At 37.6% G+C, this 24472-nt stretch overlaps 2 protein-coding genes across 6 annotated transcripts in view; one reads left to right on the top strand and one right to left on the bottom strand.

Annotated features, from left to right (window-relative positions):
• LOC105564384 (ATP-binding cassette sub-family G member 1) overlaps positions 1-8608 on the top strand; it is a 39375-nt gene extending 30767 nt beyond the window's left edge. For all 4 annotated transcript variants that reach the window (XM_012016708.1, XM_012016705.1, XM_012016706.1 and 1 more), the window contains 6 exons: positions 164-311; positions 1531-1770; positions 2413-2532; positions 3711-3971; positions 6468-6724; positions 7415-8608. In XM_012016708.1, the coding sequence (XP_011872098.1) occupies positions 164-311; positions 1531-1770; positions 2413-2532; positions 3711-3971; positions 6468-6724; positions 7415-7753 (1365 nt within the window). In that variant the 3' untranslated portion in view covers positions 7754-8608. The remainder of the gene's footprint in view (positions 1-163; positions 312-1530; positions 1771-2412; positions 2533-3710; positions 3972-6467; positions 6725-7414) is intronic.
• Positions 8609-8715: 107 nt separating this feature from the next.
• Positions 8716-22789, bottom strand: LOC105564383 (lysine-specific demethylase 4C-like). 2 transcript variants are annotated; one of them, XM_012016703.1, is made up of 11 exons: positions 22571-22789; positions 17239-18026; positions 16954-17159; positions 16491-16843; positions 13206-15718; positions 12910-13092; positions 12524-12826; positions 12258-12449; positions 11979-12092; positions 11799-11891; positions 8716-11662 (listed from the first exon to the last, which is right to left on the bottom strand). In XM_012016703.1, the coding sequence occupies exons 2-11, from the start codon at positions 18007-18009 to the stop codon at positions 11543-11545; spliced, it is 4848 nt and encodes a 1615-aa protein (XP_011872093.1). In that variant the 5' UTR covers positions 18010-18026; positions 22571-22789; the 3' UTR covers positions 8716-11542. The 2 variants fall into 2 exon arrangements, with proteins under 2 accessions (XP_011872093.1, XP_011872094.1); XM_012016704.1 differs by having other exon boundaries at positions 8716-11381.
• Positions 22790-24472: the final 1683 nt, after the last annotated feature.

Here is a 24472-nt window from a genome sequence, read left to right as displayed (position 1 = left end):
GCAAGAGGAGGATCCGCGACTCTTACATGAATTCCTGTCCTCTTCATTTGTCTCACGACACGTACGATTTATAAATTCACATTTCCCGTTATCTCTGGACGTTGCCTGCCGGCATCTTTTAATTCCATTCATGTAATATTCTATTCGATGTATACGCGTGCAGGTATTGGAGCTGTTGGAGATGCTAGGGCTGACCCACTGCTATGACACGTTGTGCGGAAAGTTGTCGGGGGGGCAGAGGAAGCGACTCGACATCGCCTTGGAACTCCTAACTAATCCATCAGTATTATTTCTCGATGAACCAACGACTGGTAAATAATATACGCTATTACAGATTAGCAATGTTATGCAAAATTGTTTAAAAGACAATAAAAAGTACAAGATCCAATTAATTCTTAAGCGATTTCGACGGACGCGATGCTTCAACGTGATTCTAGAAGAATTGAATAAAAGTTGGATAAAAGTCAGATTACATAACGGAGGAAAATTACATAAACTTCCTTGGTAGAAAAACTATAATTACAATAATTGGAAGAGCAGACGTAAATAATAACGTATTTGTGTAGTTCGAAAATAAAATATACGTCGTAATTTTATTAAACAGGTGTTTCTGCTAAATTATATTACGATTTTCATACTTCATTCAGAAAACATCTAATAACTGGCTGACAAGAATGTTATATATAATAGTATAAGATAATAATACGAGAGTGCCTTAGTACTGGCACCCAGAGAACATGCATGTCTAAAAGACATTTATTAGACGTCTTATGTCTAAAGGACGTATAGAACAATAACAACTATTTTAATATATACAGCTCATTAATTCGCAAGCTAATTATTACAGTGTTCGTAAGAAGCCGAAAATAATTAGCATGCGAACAACGTTTGTCCGGACTTTTGCTCATTTTTCTAAACTTCACTAATCATTTGCTTGATCCAGGAGGCTCTGAAGCGGCTTCTGCATAAATTAAAACTAATAATTACCACATTATATCTTGTTACAAACAACAATAATGGGTCTAACGATTTACCATTGTCGTATCGCGTCATAAATTGCAGTTAATAATTATCTGCGATAAAATCTAATACTTTATAACAAGCGTCATTGTATAACACACATGTGTTAGGATTACACAGCGTGTTAAAAAAGAAACGTTGTGAAGTTATAATCATGTCGCACCGTGATAGTCGCACAGTGACAGACGTCTCGCAACTGCCTGTCTCGCGACCCGCGATGTTGTATTTCTGATTACCTCATTCTATGTTCTCGCAATTGCTTAATAACGCTGCACGTGGCAGCGATAGACCTTACGATCTGTCACTGGGATTGCGTCATCGCAGGGCAATATTGTCGCGCATTGTCTCGCGAGATAACGCGAAGATATCAGGGGGGTCGCAGGGGAATCGCCCTCGAGCCCGCGCGTCGCGTACTGGGCGACTGCGAGATGTATAATACTTTACGCAATACAGAAAAGTGTACTAGCCTGTATATAGGCCACCTACAATGGAAATTATTGACCTTTTCAGGCCTGGATTCCTCCTCGTGCAGTCAGTGCGTCGCGCTACTGAAACGATTGGCGGAATTAGAAAGGCGTACGGTAATCTGTACGATTCATCAGCCGAGCGCCCTGCTCTTGGAGATGTTTGACTCCCTATACGTGGTGGCTGACGGTTACTGCATATACAGAGGGCCGATTAGCTCGTTGTTACCGCACCTGGCCTCCATCGGCGCCCATTGTCCGCCTTATCACAATCCGGCGGATTTCGGTACGTGCAATTTCCTAGCGCAGCTGGAACAATTATGGCAATTATAAGCCTGAGCTGGATCTCTCCGACGGTTCGCTTCTGATAGATAGCGAATGTGTAATTAACAAAATGAGAAATCGCCGACCGAAACGAACCAAGGCCGTATTTCACTGTGGTCCGCGCCAAGATCGCGAAATCGTATCTTAAAAGAGCCTTTATAAATTGCACGAAGTTATGTAAGAACGGGTTGACTCAGAACTCAAGTGTGTAGTAATAGTCTCGAGTAAATTAAGGTAGAGTAACGAGTAAATAAAGTTTAAAATCTGGAAAGTTTTTTTATATATCGCAGGTACAGGTGGACGAGCGAATAAATTACAGCGAGTATGATTCTGAAAAGACCTTTCCCCAATAGCCGTCGTCTATTTATGGATTTGATATGTTGTAAGCTCTTCACTTGAAACACCGAGATAGCACACGAACAATCGCGTGTCAACGTCTCGTAATGACGTGCTTGAATAAGCTGATTGCAAATCAACGTGGATACGCGCGCAGCGCGGATGTTGAAACGGTCAACATTCACTTCGAAAGCGTTATGCACAACGGCGTAATAATTATAGTTCTAGAAATAATGACTTTAAAATCGGGTCCTTCAATTCGTTTCAGTTCTCGAGGTGGCGGTTGGTGAGTACGAGATTGCGCTTGACAAGCTAGTGGCAGCGGTGGAAACGATGCCGAATGATCAGAAAACAACTGTCGGTCTTACCACGGGATTGCATGACGAAAGTACGGTCGCTTCTTCTTCAGTTTTATTAGGTTGACCCATAAGTTTATGCAGATTTTTGTTTAACTGGCATTTGAGAGCAACTATTAAAATTAATTAATAATTACCAATAGTATAATTGATAATTAATTAACAATTGTGTATTAATAATTTCAGTTTCGTTAAAAAATCTGCACGAACTTACCGATCGATACTTCGGTCATAAACCTGGGGCTCGATCGTGATTCTTTTCTTCTAGCGTGAACTTGTGAAAACTAAAAAATTTCATCGAAGAATTTCACTACTCAATAAAATTTTTCACCTTTCACGAATTCACGCTAGAGGAAAAGATTCACGATCGGACTCCTGATTCTAATCTCGAATAGATAAAAGTAAGAAGAAAATGTTGTGTAACTCACAGAAACTTTCAAGTTTTCTAAAAGATTACAACGAAAAAATAAAATATGCTGCGAGTGAGCAACTCTGATGTTATAAACGCATATAACTCTTGCTATTCATGTTATTCGGTATAATTTTAGTACTGTTCCGACTCAAGGTGTAGCGTATATGAAAATGGTTTAGTAATGTCGTTTTACAGATACTCGGCTCTTTTTTTTTACAAAAGTTGCATAAATATTCAACTACTTACCTACTCGATGAAGTATATTTTATCTGAATTGTATTTATAGTTAAACTCATGTGTTATTCATATTAAAGACTTTTCTTTCTCTCTCGTTCTCTGCCTCTCCGCTCGCTGGTGGAGATATAAAACTATACTTCTTACTTTTAATTCATCTTAACATTCTTGCACAAGGTAGTAAATTACTAAAGAGCTTCGACAAGATTACGAATGCGATAAAATTTACAAGTTAATCTCCAGCAAAATATTTTACTAATCACAGATCTGGTAATAATTATATTGAACCATCAAGGTGAATTATGTAGAAATTATGTTCAAGTATAACTGGTCTGAAAAAAAAGTTTTAACATTCTGGCAAACAGCGTGTGAGCATTCTACGTAATTATTTTAATGGATCAATAAAGTTATTCTCAACAATAACATTACCTAATGCTCATATCCTATGGCTCTTGATTTCTTTATGTCAAATTATTTTTAAATCTGTATTTAGCTAAATTTTGAGAAACTTCAGCAAAGTTGTTCTTTCTGTTTATCAATACTGACTTCTGTGTGTTATTTTAGCGGACAGAATCAATGAACCGCCACCACCCGCCGGTTTCTTGACGCAGTGCTATCTTCTTTACAAGAGGCAGCTACTAAGCATGAAAAGAGACTACTCGTTATTGATGGCGCGATTGCTCTGTCACTTACTAATCGGCATAATCTTTGGGTACTTGTACATGGGAAGCGGCTATCGAGCCAATGTCTTAGCGAATTACGTCTACCTGTACGGATCGTTATTGCTCCTCGTGTATACCGGAAAGATGGCCGTTACTCTTGCCTGTGAGTATCTAATTATTGTCAAAGCCGTTAAACATCACGTTTAGACGTCAATTATCACAGCCAGCTTTCCAGCTCCTTAATTCCACCTAATTCGGGTATCTATAGCTTATTTTCATTAATCATGTACACGTTTGAATGTAAATAATTAATGGCACGAGTTATTAAATACACCACATTACATATATACTGGTCTTCCTATGAAGAATAATATGTTAATATATGTAAATATTGAGAACGCAAATTTAGCTGTTGTTGCATCGCAACTTCTAAAAATACTGGTGAAAGAAATGTGTCCCTGTATTACACACGAAGATGTTTGGTTTCGATAAACTGGAAAGACTAGTATTTTAGATGCATTTTTTGTGGCATTTAGTTGCATTATACGACGGAACCCACGTCTATATTGTATTTTTGACGTTTCCAATCTTGGAAAGAGTAGTATGTTAGTTACATTATACGATAGAATTGTTTTTTTGACGTGTCCAATTTCATCTGACTTTTAATTTCACATAGCTTCATTTGATATTTCAATTGCAACCATGTGACACTTCAATTGGTCAAATTTGCATGATTTTATTTAAAAATTATATTAATTTTATTTAATCAGGACAGATTTCACTAAATAAATAGAACGTGCGCTCAGTTTAATCGAATGTACCAAATGTATCAGCGTCGTGTCACGTTCGCGAATTCTCTCGGAGAAACCTAAGGCGGTTTGACGCGGTCGCTACCGATACTCTGCAATTTTTATTTTCTAAGTTAGCGTACAACAGCTTGACTCCGTCAAGCGAGAACCGTTCTCGCGTTACCTTCGTCGCGCGTGCTAGATCGAATGATATTGAAGGCCAGATTTCACTCGTTTCTTTTATTTTTTCATTTTATGACTTCATGTGATCCACCGTGGTAGAAACGGATTTCACTCTGGACTTATTTGATTTCCGAAATTTTATGTAGTACCTACATATATTCCTGAATTTCACTATTTGTGGAAAACATCAATCATCACAGTTGTTCAGAGCTATCGTCACTAATCTCATTGTCAGTTATTTTTCGAAATGTAAGTTGGCGATAATTATCTATCTTCATTACTGCTGTATTAAGTGGAGTGTGTTATTCGTGAACTCGGCGCCGCGTTGTCATTACTCCGAGATGTAGGTCAAGGAAACGAATATCTTTGTGCTGTTGCGAATTTCATAGAGCGGTTACCTGGAGCGAGCCTCGCCGCGGTGCATCCTGCAGCGTTTTCAAGGAGAACGGGCTCGAATCTCAGACCGAATAGTAACGTTTCTGTTTAGACTTTTAATGCTCATTTGAGTATATCGCTATATTTGAGTAATTTATTGTGGATACGATTTGATAATTTATTTTCTCGGTAATCATAAACGAATGATGGATGTCTCAATATTACGGTTGTTAACTTTCAATAAATTATCCCACAACGACACGTCGATGAATCTTGCGCAATTCTATCGTGAGAAATACATTTTGCTTAAAATTAGAATAAAAATGAATATAGCTAAGTGCTAATATACTTGTTTATTTAAAAAATTGAGATAATTAAATCAAGATTCATACGAGCAATTTATAATTGGATTTCATCAATTGGACTTTTAATATAATTTAAGTGCTTATAGTGCTCCAAGTATGTATTGTGACATACACAAAATTTACATACACAAAAATTTTCAATAACTGGAGCACGATTGCAACAGCATATTCCTGAGATCAAATCAAGTAAAACAGTCCTGTATTACTTTTCCCTCCGACAAACAGTTATTGAGATGTCATAAGCTAAATATTGAAAAAGTTATCAATTTTCTCCTGAATATCTCAAAGAGTATTAGGCAAGTAAAAAAATGTTTCAGACAAAAGTTGTTCATATTAATTAGCAGAATGATAGTATGTAATAAACAATAGGGGGTTTTATTTAAAAAATTAAAGGTGACTTTCGAGCAACTATTCAAGGTCAAATTAATGATCTCATCTTATGCCCCTCCCCCCTCGGAACCAAACAACTTTTGTCAGAAACATTTTCTAGTAAAACTCTTTCTTATGGAGATATTCGACCATGTCCAGACTTTTTAACACCCAGTATATGCATTTACTTGGACAAAAATAAACGTCTAATCAGTATGCTTCACCTCCAAATCCTAATATTGAGGCTTTGTAGCTCTTACAATTAGACTACTGCTTTTAGGAGGTTGTGCCCATTGACACTTTTTATCGGGAAGGTGTGGGCAATAATATATTTTAATTTCAGCGAAATCTAACCGAAAGCTATTTTCTATATAAAATGTGCGAGATCCTTTTCTCATTCACTACACGCAAATGTGTCCCCTTGCATGTAGTCCCCTCCATTTCTGTGTCTCTAAAGGCAACATCGATTAAACTCCGATTAACTTAGTCGGTGTTTAATCAGCAGAATTGATTCGAGCTAAACTTGGAACTATATATGGTACTCAATGAGTGTTCAGCCTCAGTTTATATTTGTTTTAGTCCCATTGGAGATGCGGATTCTCATGAGGGAGCATTTCAATCGCTGGTACCGGCTGGCGCCGTATTATATCAGCATATTGTTGATAGAGATACCATTGCAAGCGGCGTGTGCGGCATTGTATCTGGTAATAAGCTACTGGTTGACCGGACAGCCCATAGAAACGAACCGTATAATATTCTTCCTGGTACTCAGCATAGCTGCCAGTCTGACGGCGCAAGCCTGGGGTTTCTTCATCGGCGTTACTACGCCGATCAAGGTAAATCTCCTCGAAATGCGGAATGTATATGCCTCCTCCTTTAATAATAAGTAATCCGTACACAATTCTGAAATTACGCAATGCGGATAATTAAGTCACAGATATTCATCGTTGGACAATTATTCTAACACGCTGATTCTCTTTTTCAACTTCTCTTGTGTTATTTGTTGCAGATATCATTATACATCATTTATACATCATTTGCTTCTCATCATCGAAACTTAAAGATTGTCCTTTCGCTTATCTTTCACAAATGTGTATTACTCACAATCACAATCAAGAGAAATTGTTCAAAATTGCACAGAAGTTTTGAACCGCCACGTTACACCTCTTTCTTTATCGTTTAGAAAAAGACGTCCGATAATTGATTTGTACACAAGTATTTTAAGTTTAATTTGTCATAATTACAAATTAAATTTTATTACTTGCACGAGATCTCATTTCGAAATCCAATTAATAGACATCGAATCCACATATATCGATGACATGACGGATCTAAGTTCTTAAAGTAGACATTTAATACGTTCGTATGTGGGCATGTGCATTTTTACACATATTTTTCATATGAGAATGTGAAAATTTCTTGCACACACATCCGGATCCATTGAGAATTACAACCAAATATGCTAAAATGTTCAACTTTAAACGTACGTAGGAAGAAAGAAATTGAATTTTCGTAATTCTTTGCAGCTCGCAGTCTTCATCGGTCCGATACTCGCGGTGCTGTTCTCCATCTTCGGCTTCTGCCTAAAATACGTAGACACGCCGCATGCGTTCCGTTGGATGTTCTATGTATCATACTTCCGAGCGGGTTTCCACAGTCTGGTGTACACCATGTATGGATCCAACAGAATGGACTTGCTATGCGATGAGTTTTATTGTCACTACAAGAAGCCCAGCACGTTTCTCATCGAATTAGACATCACCAATATAAACGTGGTCAACAATCTGATACTCATCCTCGGTATCGGAGTGCTGATGCATCTTCTAACGGCCAGCGCGCTTTGGTGCAAGCTCAACAGAAGATGAACCAAACACGATTTTGTCAAATAGAGTTTTTGTAGTGCACACGTTCCCTTTGAGAAACGACATAAGAATTCTAATATGCATTTCCCATGAGAAATGTGAAGATACAAAGAAATTCCACGGGAGCGATTCCATCGGAAATTCTAAGGTCAAAAGAGCATAATTAGCAAAGTTATTATTTCTTTAGTCCTTGGTCTCACTAGATACGAGATGTTCCATGACATTTCGGGGATGTTCTTTTCTATTCGAAGATTGTGAGAAGATTGAGAGAAGACTAGCTGCCATTATTGAATTTTCCATACCTTTTAAACCAGCAAGGGTTTCTTAAAGTACTGTATTTAGCGAAATAAAGTACTAGTCGGAGTTATTTTGTATTAATCATGACAAGACGCTATAATCGTGAACAACTTTGTTCGCAAAAGGCGGTGATATTCAAAGATTTAATGACAAGATTTCTATAAAGTATCTATTTGTATATAAGCCTGAGTGATAACTAAAGAACAGAGAGAGAGAGAGATATATATATATATATATACACACACACATACATACACACTGTGTATGTATATGCATATACATGATACAGCGTGCATTTGAGCACCGCTAATATAGCTTGTAATTATATTTAAAGCTCTAAAAATGCACTAAACAATACAATATTGTAGTTTACACTTTAGTATTTTATTTAAATCGTTCTTAATATTATCTATGGATATGTGGTTTTGTTAACTAAATATTTGGCACTCTCTATTTGCACATAATATCTTACCATAAGAAACACAATCTTCTTTCTGAAATAATAATGTAAGGAAAGTATTTTATTGAAAAATAAGAGAATAAAAATTAATGATCGTCGAATTTCTCTAATTGTAAGAGAAAATACTATAGTTCTTCTTTTATATTAGTTTTTGTTAAAATCAATTTATATGTGATAAAAGAGTACTATAAATTGTTAAATACATTCATTTACTCTTATTTTCTTTATTTTTTGCTGCATCTACCATTTCTACATTTAAGTACATGATTTCCAAATCCTTATACAATACAATACAATCAAAAATGACACAATCCCATTAACTAACCAACGAATAGGCCTGAAAATGTATATATGAGCACATATTTTTAAATATAATTTACAATCCTAACATTAAATATTGTATTTTAATGTCTGCAACATCAATGAAGACAAAATGACCACGAAGAAATAGTCTTATAATAATGTAGTCATGAATTACAAATAATTTGAAGGAAAGTGAGACATGTTTAATATGCATATAGAGAAACATTGTTGGAAATAAATTATATCATTAGATTCATCTCTTATTAATTGACCGATTTATTGTAGATTAGATTCAGTGTTAAAAAATATAATCTTAAAGCCAGATAAATTGCAATTTTCTTAACAGAACAGCATATTTAGATATTGTCATCCTTTAGTCAAATACTGGATTAAAACGACACAATTTATCATGAAAATATTATTATCCAAAACCACGGATTTTCTAAGATTGATTATATTTTGCTCATAGTGCAGCGATGTATAATGATACATTTTGTATTTCGCTTCGCGTTTGCACAATGTAAGCTAGTCAGTGAGAATCAACTTGTGCAATTATAGTTTGTTTCAAAACTTTTTTTATTTGTGATATCATAGCATTCTTCTTAGAGTTTACAATAGAATTTATTTTCAATAAGAGCATTTGAACAGTTAATAACAAACTGACAAATTTTCTCCCTTAATCTTATAAATATAATTATACTTTATACTTTACTTAAAATTTAATCATAATGAATTAATATGTGAAGATAAGGATTACATTCATTTTAATGATACTTAGAAGAGCGTACTTAAATGTAAGCATCGTCTACAAAAAGATTATTTCTATTCGCGATAATAACAGTGATAACAATAATTGCAGTCTTGTTTTTGGATATTAATAATTCTCTGGAGGATATTTTCTGTTGTTCGTTATATTTTTTTTATACATGTGTCATAAACATAGGTACATACACAAAAGTGATATTGCCATCACAGCAATTTCTACAAGGAAGGTAATACTGTACTCCTTATTAATTTGCTCTTTCTCTCTTGTAACTTTAAGTATTAAAACAGAATAAAAATAGCGACTAGAAGTAAAATTAGTGAAAGACTCAACAATGTACAATCTTCCATCAGCTGATTATGGAGATAAAGTAATTTACATCGAATTTATTCTATAGTATATTGCATATATACCTAATATGAAACTGCATGTTTAGTATCTCTATGTTATATGTATATGTAAATTTTATATACATTATTATTAATTTCTTGTGAATGAAAGTAATCTGAAAGTAATCTAATATCTTAGATGATATAAAATGGTCTCGTCTCATATTTTCATCTTAATGGCTTATTTTTAATACTTTAAGCAATAATAGGATATTATATTTACTTCTTTTCTTAAAACTCAAGTAAATTTCTACTTAGTTGGATGGATTCTACAACATGATGTTAATGAAAATAAATAAACTGGAAATTCTCATAGCTCAAAAATAGTTGTTCAATATGTTCATGAGCAACTGATGAATTCTCTTAACACGTCTGGTCTTAATGAACACGAAATTTGTAATGCAATTATGACAGCTTAGACATCTATTCTTAAAATGAAATACATAAAACTAATGCACACGTGTGAGCTATCGTTAAAATTATCTCTAATCATATTATTCATTATAATGAAAAATAGACTTATATAAATACACTTAAAAAATATGTGCTTGTTGATGTTTGCTTCTCATGTTGGTTTATTTTTGCAAATAGTTTTTCTGATTCATAAATTGATAAATGTAAAAGATCAATTGCCTCTTGTATAAAAAATGTGGAACGTTTCAATTTACAGACATTTATTCGAGAATACTAAAGTATACGATGATAAAATACTGAGAAACACAGCATCAACATATAATTCGATTACAATAAGCAACGGTATCAACGAAAAGTATCGTACAAAGTTATAAGAGAGTTACTTATAATTTAAGTAACTGTTGGCGTTTTTATCTCAAATAAGAAGAGAATATAATTATGAGAATGCATGTTTGTTGTTCAGTTAAATATACATTAATCTTTTGATATCTTAAATATATTTCTTGACATTTTGGACATATTATTTTTAAGTGATCTTTTTATCTCTTTTAACTTTTACACTGGTAGGACTCAATTAGTTTCGGATAAAAGATTATCATAAAACTTTCTGTTCATAACAACAATATCTACAATACTTTCCATTGTTGCCGTTAAAACATTATTAGGTACACAAATACATATAACTATGTATATATATATACACGTATGTGTAATAAATATACATATATAAATACATAGTTATAACACATACACACACTCACGCACACACGCACACGCACGCACACACGCTCTCGCTCCGCCTCCCTCTCATACTTTGTGTGCGTGCGTATGCGTACTCATATACTTTTATATATGTATATTAGTCAAATAAACACTAATAAAATAATGTATATTATGTATGGATAAAACATCGAATTATATGTATAGGCACAGTACTGTAAACTAATAATTTAACATAAAAATTTATACATAATTATATTCTTCATCGTTGAAAACATCGGTTAACTAAAACAAAAATTATTGAACATAAAGGAAAAGAAAGTTTCTATCGTTCGATCAGTCCGAAATTAAATCGAGTTAGAGAAGACAATCGCGATTATAAAATATACTTTATATATCAACTATTTACAACATGATTTCTATGCTCCCTTCTCTTAATAATTTATTTACATTACATCATTACAGTTCTCATAAATTTTCAATGGTTTCACTTTTCTTTGCGCTTCTATGTTATTATCTTCTATCCCATAAAGATGAGAGCGGTGCTTCATTTCAGTTGCAACTGACTTTAATAAACCAACAGAGAAACAAAAAAGTAAACGTAAGAATAACACAAAAAAAGAGACGAAAGATAATAAAATAAAGAGAATAAGCCACGTTCATTATTGTTACTTTATAATATTAATTTCTGACCAAACTCACCAGACGAGAACGCACTCTTTTTGGCATATCTTCTTGTAAACTATAGATTTCATTGCGCTTTAAAACGAGTTGAGAGCCATCCTCGAAAATCACCTAAGTAGAAAAAGTGTGTATAATTAATAATCAAATAGTCAATATAAAATAAGTTGATCTTTATATGGAGATATTGCAATTACTTACAGTAAACATTATTCGATGATTTGTACCTTCGAAGACGCCGTCATATATCTGACCGTCTGTCCAGTTCACCCTTACTGCGGCTCCGAGCGGAAGCGTGTTTCCGGGATCATAGTTCTAAATAAGGAGCAAAAATATATGTATAGCACGTTTTGAAAAATATCTCAAATATTTTAAAATAAGCTTTAATCTTCGATCATTAAACAAATTAGCCGGCATTAGTTGTATAATTATATAGATATTGGATTAATAAAACGATAAGAAGGGCCTGTCGAAACTTACGATTATATCTGAAGGATACAGATCGTCACTGAAGCTGTTATCGTTGAATGTAACCATGTAAAAGAGAGTGTCCTGGATAGCCTCTACTTTAGCTTGATAATATCGGGTATTACGATGTTTTGCCCAGACTGTCTCTCCTTGGCGTATCTGCGGAATCTTTTCTTTGCCCTCGTCGTGTCCGTTACACGTTACCTAGATGTCCATAATATTAGCATTAATATTTACAAACTTGCTTAATAACAATGTTTTATGATTAGGGAATATACCTGAAGTTCCTGTGAATTGTACACCGGTATGATAAATGTAGCGCCTACAGCGAGACCGCAAGACGGATGAAACACATTGTTGCACTGATTACACTTCAGGCACGCTCCATTAACTTGCCCGCAGAAACAACATTTCTTGTTGCACGAGTCCACCATGATCGGACTCAATACGTTGATAGGATCTTTATTTATGGCATCTTTGAATGTGGCTCCTGGCACCATAAGCGTGCACAAGATATGTGCCCATCTGCTGTCACTGGTTCGTTTCATAGCACCGCCATACATCGGACATAGGCAACACATCTGTAACAAAGCAGAATTAAATAAGACGCATGTTTGACGTTGACAAACATAGAAAAAAGAAAACAGTTCTATTAAATACGCACCACATCATTTCTGCCAGCTCTACACTTGTCGCAGGCCCAACCTCGGATATCCACAGGTAATATAGTTATACCGTAACAAGATGCATGAACGGTTACATGACACTCTCTGCATCGTAAAAGTTTGTTATTCTCTGGCTCAATGACTTGTTCCTTAGAGTTTGCTGCAAAAATGCTGGCCGACACCTAATGTACACAAATGATTCTTTCAATCAGTATCTTCCCAACTCTTGTCGCATACAAAAGAAGATTGCTACTGAAAAAGTTAACAGTTACTGTTGTGAACATTATTTCCTTACCCATATCGGCGTACTCTCAGGTAGCGTAACTGATTCGCAATACTTCCAATCAGGCAGCATCATTTTGCTGCTTCCGCTTGTGCACAAGGCAAAAGTAGCGCATACCGCACAGTGGGACACTTGAGCGCTCCAATAATTATTGAATGCTTTCAGCAGCTCATGGTTTAGTATGTTCGGATACATCATCGTAGAAATGTGTCCTGGTATTACCGATGTTGGCTGACTGCAGAGCTGTGGTATCTCGGGAGAGTTGTGGCATTGATCTTTTGTAGCCTCGATCACAGGAGCGACAATTGCGGGAGCAACAGTCGTTGCAGTAGAAGTCATAGGAGCAACGTCTATAGCACACGCAGCGACGGGTGTGACGGACGTAGAAGCAACGGCCGCAGAAGCAACGGCCGCAGAAGCAATGGTCGCAGAAGCAACGGCCGCAGAAGTAACAGTCGGGGAAGTAATGCTCGCGGGAGCAGATGTTGTAGGAGGAAGGATTGGTTTTTTTCTTGTTGTGGCCTTTTTCTCTTTGGGCTTTCTTCGTCCCGGTGCCATTTTAGGTGCGAGTGAAGATAAATAAGTATTCTCTTCTTGTCCTTGTAAGTCTTGTGCCTTATTGTCAAATATATTTAAATGCTCATTTTCCTGTAACGTGTTTTGCGTACTTGTAATGCGGGATTGAATGTTTGGATCGGACAGATTCGTCCACGTCGAATCAATAGGACTATTAAACTGGGTTCCCACGGAAGTACTCGTAATACTTGCTTGAGAAGTACTCGTAATACATGCTTGAGAAGTACTAGAAGATGCGTTGTTATTCGACTTGTTATTTTTTGCCGCCGGCTTTCTGCGTGACGCTCCCTTTTGCGATCTTTGACGCGGTGCACTCTTGGTACCTCCTCTTGGTGCAGCTCGTTTTGAAGGTGCAGGTACAGGTAAAACATTTGCGACTGTCGACAATTCGGTATCTTGTACGTGATGAGGTATGAATTGAGCGGGAGGATACGTTGGATATTGCGCTATGACTGTACTCTTTGGTATGGGTGATACAGTTGAAGGAGGAAACTGAATGCAATCCTGCTCACCACACATTGCAGTCCTTTGAACTGGGTTAGAAATATCTAAATACGGATTTTGCGGCATGATGGTTATTAATTCCTCGGGACCGTCGCTCATACAAGGTGCTTGTCCCATCGTTCTCTCACTCTTGAAATTTGTGCCATGGTTAAATGGCTGGGACGGATTGAATAATATAGGCGTGCAATCTGTATTCAGTGGTGTATCTAAACGAGTAAGAGTAGTAGCTTCAGGTAGAATCTGCCTTGAAATTTCTAACGATGGTGGACTTTTGATATTGTTTCCAGTGTACTGCTGTACTTCCGTTTCATTCTTCAAAACTGGAGGCTTCTTATGGAATAACAAATATATACCCGGTGGTTTTACGTCAATCATATTATTCTTTGACGTAGCCGGGGTTTGCGGATCTTCAGCAGAACTCTCAGTTTGTGGTTTAATCGACAAATGTTGTGGAATCGATATATTGGATGGCAATTTCAAACGAGGTGCTTTTATCAAGTTTCTACGATTAGTATTAGGTTTTATTAATCTGTTTTCCATGGGCACTGCACCAATGTTTTTGTAGTTTACATTGGTAAGCTGTTTAATCTGAATGGGCGCAACGTAGTTTGCACTTCCGTTCTGACATCCAGAAGTTGTACTCTGTACAATGGCATAAGGGGTCTTTGCAAAACCTGTACTTGTAAATGTCATTTTTGGAAAATCACTTCTACCGTTTGTCGATGCACAAGGTACTCTGCTTTCCGCTATACTGATCAATGATTTTGCCGTGTCTCTTTCGTCATTGGTAGATGCCGGATTCGTTATCTGAGTAATGTTAGTCTGATTTGTGATTTCCGGTTTAAGCTTGTTAAGCGAAACGGTTACAGGCACTAGATTAAAATCTCCTGGAATCACATTTATATTTTGTGGGATTTTAGATATCTGATTTATATCTAAATCAGATAGCGATACAGTTTTACATTGCACAGTGGCATCTGATGTTGACGTAGGATTAAGGAACGGTACATTATCGTGCTTGCGTTTACTTTTAGACACACGTTTCGGTTTTACTTTTTTCGGCTCGCTGTGTTTGGAATGCTTCTTTTTCTTCTTACTATATTTTTCATTAATTTCTGAAGGATTAAATTTACCTGGAGTACTGACGTCTATTTCTAGAGGGTCTACAAGATTATCTTCTATAATAATTTTATCATTATAGTTTCCTTGAGGTACAGAAATCTCTTCGATATTTTCCTGGGATACGTATTCAAATTCACTAGATATATTAGCCTCAGTTTTCACTTCAATTTTAACTATACCCTGTACATTAAATTTGTTTGCATCTTTCTTGGATTTTGATTCCATTTTTGGTTTCTTCTCCTTATCTAAGGTTTGCTTTTTCTTCCTCTTCTTGCCTTTCTTGCGATTGTAACCGTCGTCATACACACTTGCTTCATTAATATCTAAAATAATAGTATACGATCAGTGAACTCACGGAATAACTATATGAAACATACAGGGTGAGTTTTTTAACTTGGGACTGCTAAATATCTGAAAAAATAAGCATTGTACGAAAAAATGTTCCAGATAAACCCTCAATATTTTCGAGGGGGCAATTCCATCCCGCAATAGTTAGCCGCCTACCGCTCCCCCCCCCTGCAGGTGGGGCGGGGGGTAACTCTGAAATCTTAAATGGGAACTCCTATTGTTTATCATACTATCTTATTCTACTACTATTAAACATTTTTGTGTACGTTACAATATACAAAAATTTTCAATAATTGAAGCACTATTGCAACATATTCCTGAGACCAAATCACGTAAAAAAGTCTTGTACTACTTTTCCCTCCAACAAACAGTTATCAAGATATCATAAGTTAAATATTGAAAAAATTATCAATTTTCTCTTGAATATCTCAAAAAGTATTAGGTAAATAAAGAAATATTTCAGACAAAAGTTGTTCATATTAATTAGTAGAATAAGATAGTATTATAAACAATAGGGGTTCCCATTTAAGATTTTAAAGTTACCCTCCGCCCCACCTCCAAGCGGGGATCGGTAGCTGATTTTTGCGGGATGAAATTGCCCCCTCGAAAAGATTGAGGGTTTATTTGGAACATTTTTTCGTACAATGTTTATTTTCCAGATATTTTGCAGTCTCAAATTAAAAAACTCATCCTGTATAGTAACAAAAGTTATAGTAATAACAACAGAAAAAAGGTACAAAATTTTACCCATTTCTCCTGCTTTGAGCCAAATATCTTCCAAGACCTCTAACTGCTGCTCATCTGGTGCCTCATCTATTTCCTCAAAATCGAGATCTTGCAAAGCCTTTTTAACATCCGGGGGAATATCCGAGCGGTTTACTAATTCTTCCATGTTAACAGCAGAATTAGTGCTTGTGCTCTTCTTCTTATGAATCATATGTCGTTTATTTTTTGGCGTCGCGCTCAAGTAGCTTTGCGGTAATTCGCCATTGCTACAAGTGTTACACAATAGATCCATTTGAGACGGCATTGGCGCAGCAGTCTGCCTAGGATCCTCAGGATGGGGACCGATATCCTCGCCTCGCAGCCACAAATCATACCTACGTTATTAGAGGATTAATTGTATTAGATACTTGGACGATGCATCGTGTTTAGCAAGTGTCGTAACAAAGTTAAATAATTTTTAAGCAAAAGTTACTTAAGTACATACCTATCTGGTTGAAAACGTTTCACAAAGGTGTCCATAGATATTTTGACCATGTCTTTACTGCAGGTACATTGCGTAGCTCTCTTTCCATACTCTACCCATCTAGGTGTAGCAAAATTGGTGGATTCCGCGCAATTGAATCCATGATTAAAACCAGCATGGTAGCCATATGGAAATGTAATCATTATCTCTCCAGCTTCTTGCGTTATCTATAGAAGCACAGATATGAGAAATAGCTGTAAGCAACTTGGGAACCGTGCGTAATGCGTAAATGGAAAACAAACTTACTTTGTTACATGGAATAGAGTATTGCCTCAGTATTTGGGGAGATATCAGAGACATTTTGTGGCGCAAAAACGCCTGGCAATACTGATAGCTGCTTGGGAAAAAGCCGCTGGCAAGTCTTTCCAATCTACGGCCGTGCTCCGGCGGTATGGCGTACCACGTTTTCGGCGCGCCAAAATGTAAATAATTAATAGAATAAAGATCCATATCCTCCGTATGCCAGGCAAATGTGGTTTTCCACATTCCGAAATACAGGTAAGCCGTGTTGACGCCATCGATAGATATGCCGTAATCCTTGTTAACGTAATCCAGAATCGTCCCTAGATGATTGATATTCCACTCTTTCACGTCCGGATCCGTCAGGGAGCCAGATACATCCGCGCCATATATCGGTGCCACGTACGTTATGTTCTTCCAGTATTTCCTCTCGAGATCCTCGTAGTCGAAGTGACGAGGAGTGGCGTAACGATCGGAATTGGCCAATTTGTCATATTCCTGTACAGTCATCGACTTCTTTTGGATATTAATTTGCTGGTAAAGCCCCTGCTTCCCAGTGACAACTTGGCAGATTGGCGCTGGAATGGTGAGATCTAGCTTATCTAGATCATAGCCCGACTTCCGCGGGACCCATTCGGGCGGCGGTATCACTTTTGCCAGCCCGGCCTTGTGAGCTCCCTGACTTTCCATATACGCCACATATTTCGTGAAATCCTTGAACTCTTCGTACGTCGGTCTAAAGACCTGTATACGGGGTATCCCTCTTGAATTAGCCATTGCTGAATTCGTTATAACTGCAAAACAAAATTTTGAAGTACATCCTTGATGTACACTGAGAGAAAAAAGTCGATATATTTAGAAACAAACGTTACTTGTGATATTTTCTTCGATAATTATTGGTTATAAAGAAATGTGGCTGTAGTAACATAATACGTTCAGTTTAAGTGAAAGAACAGCATGGTATTATTGAAATGAAGTTTAGGAGCTTAACAAGAAGTCTATTCACTCGAATAAGTTATAGGTTACCTAACTTTTTATATATTTTTTGCTAGGCTTCTAAACTTAATTTCAATGATGCCATGCTGATCTCTGATTTAGTCCGAATAGTGGAACAATGTCGGTTCGTACACAAAAGCCACATAATTTATATATTACACAAATGTTTTCACGAATTGACAGTTCTAAGAGAAAAAGGTGTCAAAAGTGCAGAATCACCCTAGCATCCCCTTAAGTTTTCAAATGTGGAATCATAAATTTTCTCTTAACGGGAAAATATAAGGACCAGAATCGAACCAAGGACACATTACTAATCGCTTCACACAGAGCTGCGTGCCTTTTTAAGATATCTTTCTCTAACAATAAATGTAAAAGGCTGTTGTAACAAGAGAATAAAGGCTGTCCCTCCAAAGAAAATAAGCGAACAAAAGAAAAGAATGTCAGGCAGTTTTCAAATATTTCTGAAATCGTTCTGACTTCTAAAGCTTACATCGAGGGGGAAACCGCTGAGGGCATTGTGGTGTACAGATTTGCGGCATTACTGGGCATTACTAGGGCATTTTTTGGGCATTACGTCTTGCTGGGGCATTATAAAGATAAAATAAGATACAATAAGATACAATAAGATAAAACAAGATAAATAAGATAAAAGAAGATAATAAGATAAAGTAATGCCCACTGGGCATTAGTGGGCATTGGTGTACAAGATTTTGGTCAGCGGTTTCCCCCTCGGCTTACATTGTATAATGTCCGTACTATGGCCGGTATTCATAGTCAGATCTTATATTCAAGACCGCATCTTTAGATACTTCGTAGACAATGAAATGTTCCATACAGCATCTTTCTCGGCATCTTTAGATAAATTCAAGACGGTCTTGAATAGAAAAGATCCGACTATGAATACCGGCCTATGACTAAATAAAGTAAAAAAACTTGGTGAAGTTATAAAGTCAATGTTAATTTTTCTCTTAAAATCCATTTTAGCTAGACACAAATGATAAAACTGGCTACTAGATTTACTCTTACAAATGAGCAACTTTTAATCTCTCTAATTCGTTTCTTTGCCGAGCTAAAAGCAATGATTCGTCCACGTGTCTCGCTGAGATAACAGATGGATATCTAGATAAATATCTAGATCCAACAGACAGTGACGACTCTTAATTTCTTTTTAAACATTAAGAAAACGTCTGCGCGTACCGTAATACACGGCAAAAATTCTTGCAACAATTTATCGCGCTTTATCGACGGAAAGGAGATAGCAGCGTCTTACGGCCACTAAGGTGATATAATTTGTGTGTCTTCGTCTTTTCAAATCAAATTATAATAGAAAATCACTGTGCGATAACGAATGTAAGACACAAAAATATAATCAATCAAGATATCAAAATTGACCAAATCTCTGAACTTAATTATAGAGGTGCAACAAAGATGACGAAACGTCTTTCTTCAATTATATAACAAAATCGATGCAACTGACGAAATCAAAATTTTTGCACGTGAACTAGGTTTATTATAAAAGATACCAATTTTTGGCGTTTAATTTTGAGAAAACGAAACGGAGCATGAGTCGACATGTATCTCAAACAAACCCGCTGTTTTACGCTACAAAATACATTAAAAAACGTATATTTAAAAAGAATATAATATATACACGGCGCTATTTCCCAACGATTTAATTTAATTTTTAATTAATTAAAATTGCCTTTAACGTTTCACATATGTATTTTAAAAGAAATTCTAGAAAAAATTATGATTATAGAAATATGATAAGATAAATTTTTCTTTACTTGCATAACAAAATCATGTCAATGCAATTGATGACATTAATATTTTGCACATGAACTGAATTTATTACAAGAGATTTAACTTTGTACAAAGTCTTGGAGTTTGATTTTGAAAATGGAAACAAAACGAAGTATAAGCGACATGCACCTCAATCAAGCCCGCTTTTTTTAGCTACTTAGTAAAAAAAACGTATATTTAAAAGGAAAACAATATACATGACGCAATTTCTCGGCGATTTAAATTAGTTTCTCACGAAATTGCCTTGAAACATTTCACAAATTTATTTCGAAAGATATTACTTTAACAAAATTATCACAATGTTATCGAACAATCTAAGCTTTAGAAGTCAGAACTATTTCAGAAATATTTGAAAAAAGCCTGACGTTCTTTTCGCTTATTTTCCTTGGAAGGACAGCCTTTAATATTTGCTGTTAGAGATTTGAACGCAATTATAAAATTACGACAAGGTGACGGAACATTTTTCTTCAGTTACATAAAGTTACGACCTTTGTTTTACTGTATGCAAAAAATATAGAGGAAAGTCCCCTTTTATTAGATAAGCTTCTAATATGAGATAGCAGGTTTTCAACATTCAAATTCAATCGCAGATCCCATTGCACGGTGATCACATGATCTAACAATAAATTTTCTACTAAATAGTTTTCACTACAAGCACAACAAATTCATAGTGGAATAAACAAATGGTGCCTATTAACCGAGGGGGAAACCGCTGAGGGCATTGTGGTGCGCAGATTCGCAGCATTACGGGGCAGTTTTTGGGCATTAGTTTGGGCACTAGACCTTGCTGGGACCGTTATAAAGATAAAATAAGATAAAACAAGATAATAACGTAAAGTAATGCCCACTGCGCATTAGTGGGCATTGGTGTACAAGATTTTGGTCATCGGTGTCCCCCTCGCTTTTAACTTATTGTTAGCAGAAATCCTGCTGTCTCATGTCAGGAGCCTATCTCGTAACAGGGGACTTTCCTCTACATGCGCGAATGAACATGCGGCAAGGCCCACGTCTACGATGCGTTCTCGAAACTGGAACTTGGTCCACGTTCTAGTTTCGAGAAATGTGTGGCCATCAACTTGCAGCTTTTATGGAATATTCGACCGAGTTCTAGCATCGTGGACGCAGGCCTTTATACATAATAGCTTACGACCAAGACGTAAGCGTAAATGTAAATTAGCGCGCAAAAGCCTTGGCGTATGCCGTACTTACCTCCAATTACATATGACGTTACATTTACGCCAAAGCTTGTGCGTTATCTACGAGGGGGGAAACCGCTGACCAAAATCTTGTACACCCACTGGGCATTACTTCACCTTATTATCTTATTTTATCTTTACAATGCCCCAGCAAGACCTAATGCCCAAAAATGCCCTAGTAATGGCCAGTAATGCCGCAAATCTCTACACCACAATGCCCCCAGCGGTTCCCCCCCTCGGTCGTCTACCTTGGCTTGCATCTTTGTCGTAAGCTATTACATCACCTCGCGCTCTAACCCTAAAGCCCGTATCAGACTACGCGTGCACTCTCCCCTTGCCTCCTTTCTATCAGTTTAGAAAATTACTCCAAAACGTCCCGAGGAAATTTCACGAATTGTTACGCCGGTTGAAGCAACAATTTGTCGTCACTAAGAAGGCTCGCGGGAATAAAACGCCGCGGTTCAACGATATGGCGAAATAACCGATCCTCTTCGTTTCCGATGGAGCTAAGGGACGCGCCAGATCAGATGAGGTCAGGTCAGGTTACCATTTTACTTGTGACACGACGAATTTTTCGAGCATGTCGATTGGCTGCGGCACAGAAAAGTTCACGAATACCGAAAGGTGGAAATTCTCTATCTCGTAATGGTGGGTCAACGCTCTTGAACGAGAGGAGACCCGTCGTACGCAGCATCCACGGGTCCACAACGTACAATGTACAAATGTTTCTCACGTTGCATCTCATTCAATCCCTCGTCACTGACAATTCCCTGCACGTGATTCCGCGTCGAGTTTACGCGTAAACAAACAGCGGGCTACGGCGCCGCGGCGCGAGACGCGGGGAGAAGCAACCGGAGCACGGATCGGTAAAAACAGGAGTTCGTGGTCTTTTTGGAGGGGGGGGGGGGTAAAAAAAGCCGGAAGATGCGATCTCACCCGCGACGACGCCGAGCACAGGGAAGCCCTGGAGCACGGGAGTCGGAAAGTTTCGCGAGCCATGCGGCGGAAGCGGGGACGGAGAGGGGGAGAAGTGTCGCCGCTGGTGGCGGTGGAAGGAGCCTATAAACAAAATGGTAGTTATCTATTGTCGCCAGGACTCCGTCGGACGGGAGGGCCTTCTCGACATGGACGAGCCGTCCGACGGCGTCCGGGCGATCCCGCTCGACCCGGAAGGTCATCCGTGCGCGTGCACGCGTGCGTGCGTGCGTGCGTGCGTGCGTGCGTACGTGCCTGGCGGACGAGCTACGGAGGCCCCAGGCAGCATCGGGACGGCGAGATAAAGCGGGGCGGGAGCGGCGCCGTCGCGGCCGAGCTTCCGCGGGGAAACGTTGCGCGGTACTTACACGACAGACACGCCTGGGGATCACCTCTCCGGTATCAGTACCATCGTCCGCGAGGTCCTATCGTGAGTGGCACAGGCTCTTCTCGATGACACACACACGCGCGCACCGTCGTCGTCGTCCGTCGATGCTACCAAGCAGCGCGTCGTCCGTACGTATCACGACAAGGTGGCGTTCCGACGTCGGATCTCGAGCCGAGGCGACCGTGGCGCCGCCTGCCAGCGGCGTGGGAGATTCGAATTTTCAGCGTTTGTCACGTACGCCAGTCAGTAGCGCGCGTCGGCGGCGCGTGAGCTTTTCGGCGATCTGGTTTGCCGGTAGGTGAAACGGAAACGAAACTCGGAGGGGCTCCTCGTCGAATTCCGGGGGCTGTCCGGAATGGAGACTCGATTCCGAACGACCCCGATTGAACCTCGTCGATGATTTAAGTCGACCGGTGGAGTTCTTTTCCCCGCGGGGCCGTCGCACGTCATTAGATACGAGTAGCCGAAAGGGCAGATTGTGAGAAGGAGAGGATTTAGGGATGATAGTAAGAATTCAGAACATCAAGCGGGAAGTGTACGCTAAATGACCAAAAGGTCGGCGGCATTCGCCGTGAAGGGAGAAATTAAGAAAAAAAGCAGAGTTCTTTTGTCCGCGGCAAATAATTCCGACTGTCCCGAAGGGGCATCGATCGATTTTCTGTCCTTTTTCTCAAATAATTGTCTTCTCTTATAATAATATGGAAAAGGATAGGGAGTCGACTAACCTCTGGTTAGCAATTAACCGATGTTTTGTTAGGTAACCCCAATCATTTATATAATTTATACATATATAAGAACGGACTGTGAATACCGGCCTGAGACAAACTATGAATACCGTACATAAATAAAGTTTTACGAAGTTGTGTTTTATGCCAGTGTCTCTCTCTCTCTTTCCCTTTTCCTTTTCTCTGACAAATACAAAACCAGTTTTCCATGCAGCTCCAAAAAAAAACATTGGAAAATACCATTACCTGTCTAACCTTTGACGAGGAAGAAAAATGCGATCAACAAGCAGAAAGGAATAAAATTAATTTACAAAATAGGGAGAGATACAATGTTATCGAGCGCTTTCTTATCAATCATTTTCATTTCATTTAGTCTTTCTTCAGTTGTGACATTATTTCTTTTCTTACGACGCGTGAACAAAAGCAGGCAATCAATCGAATGGAATATTCCCTTATTTTTCCGCGGAACTTCCACATCCTTTGGGAAAATTTACTCTGAATGAAATTAAAGTTTTGAAAAGTAATCTTTCAAATCGAAGAGTTTACTTAAAGAAGTTAAAAGTTTTTACTTGAGAAATTTTGAAGTAACTTTGGAGTAATTTTTAGATAGCCAAGCCTGTCGAAATTCCCGCTAGAGGGCCGCGCGGCAGAGCACTTTCTCTCGTAAGAAGAAAACCGCATGCGGTATTATAAATTATATCACATACTTTTCACAATTCTCTCTCTCTCTCTCTCTCTTAAACATTTCTTTTAAATTCTTAAAGTAAGTTTACCTTAAAGAAAAGTTTTAAGTGTCCAAATTTACTTTTTATATTTCTTATTTTTTTAAAGTAAAATTTTAAGGCTTTCTATAAAATACCATATATTTTGCCAAGCGTTATACTACATTTATACCGTTGAGTAGGAAATTACAATATTGATGTTATGTTACTTGGCGTTTATTGGGTCGCTACGGTAAATGATTCAATTTGCAGAATCGTATCAGATGGTGTGGAACAAAAGACTGCTTCCTATTTCTTCTCAAGTTCCTTGATATACAGAATTTAATATATTACGCTTTCGTAGGAAATGACAAAATGAGCGTGCGCCAATTTTCCTCCCGACACAAATGAATCTTATCTCTCGGTGAGAGCGCGTCCTGATAACGCGGATTCACA

The sequence above is a fragment of the Vollenhovia emeryi genome, unplaced genomic scaffold (assembly GCF_000949405.1).
Source record: "Vollenhovia emeryi isolate VEMERY1.0 unplaced genomic scaffold, V.emery_V1.0 DF939165.1, whole genome shotgun sequence".
In the NCBI taxonomy this organism is placed as follows: domain Eukaryota; kingdom Metazoa; phylum Arthropoda; class Insecta; order Hymenoptera; family Formicidae; genus Vollenhovia; species Vollenhovia emeryi.
This window is presented reverse-complemented; position numbering and strand designations above follow the sequence as displayed.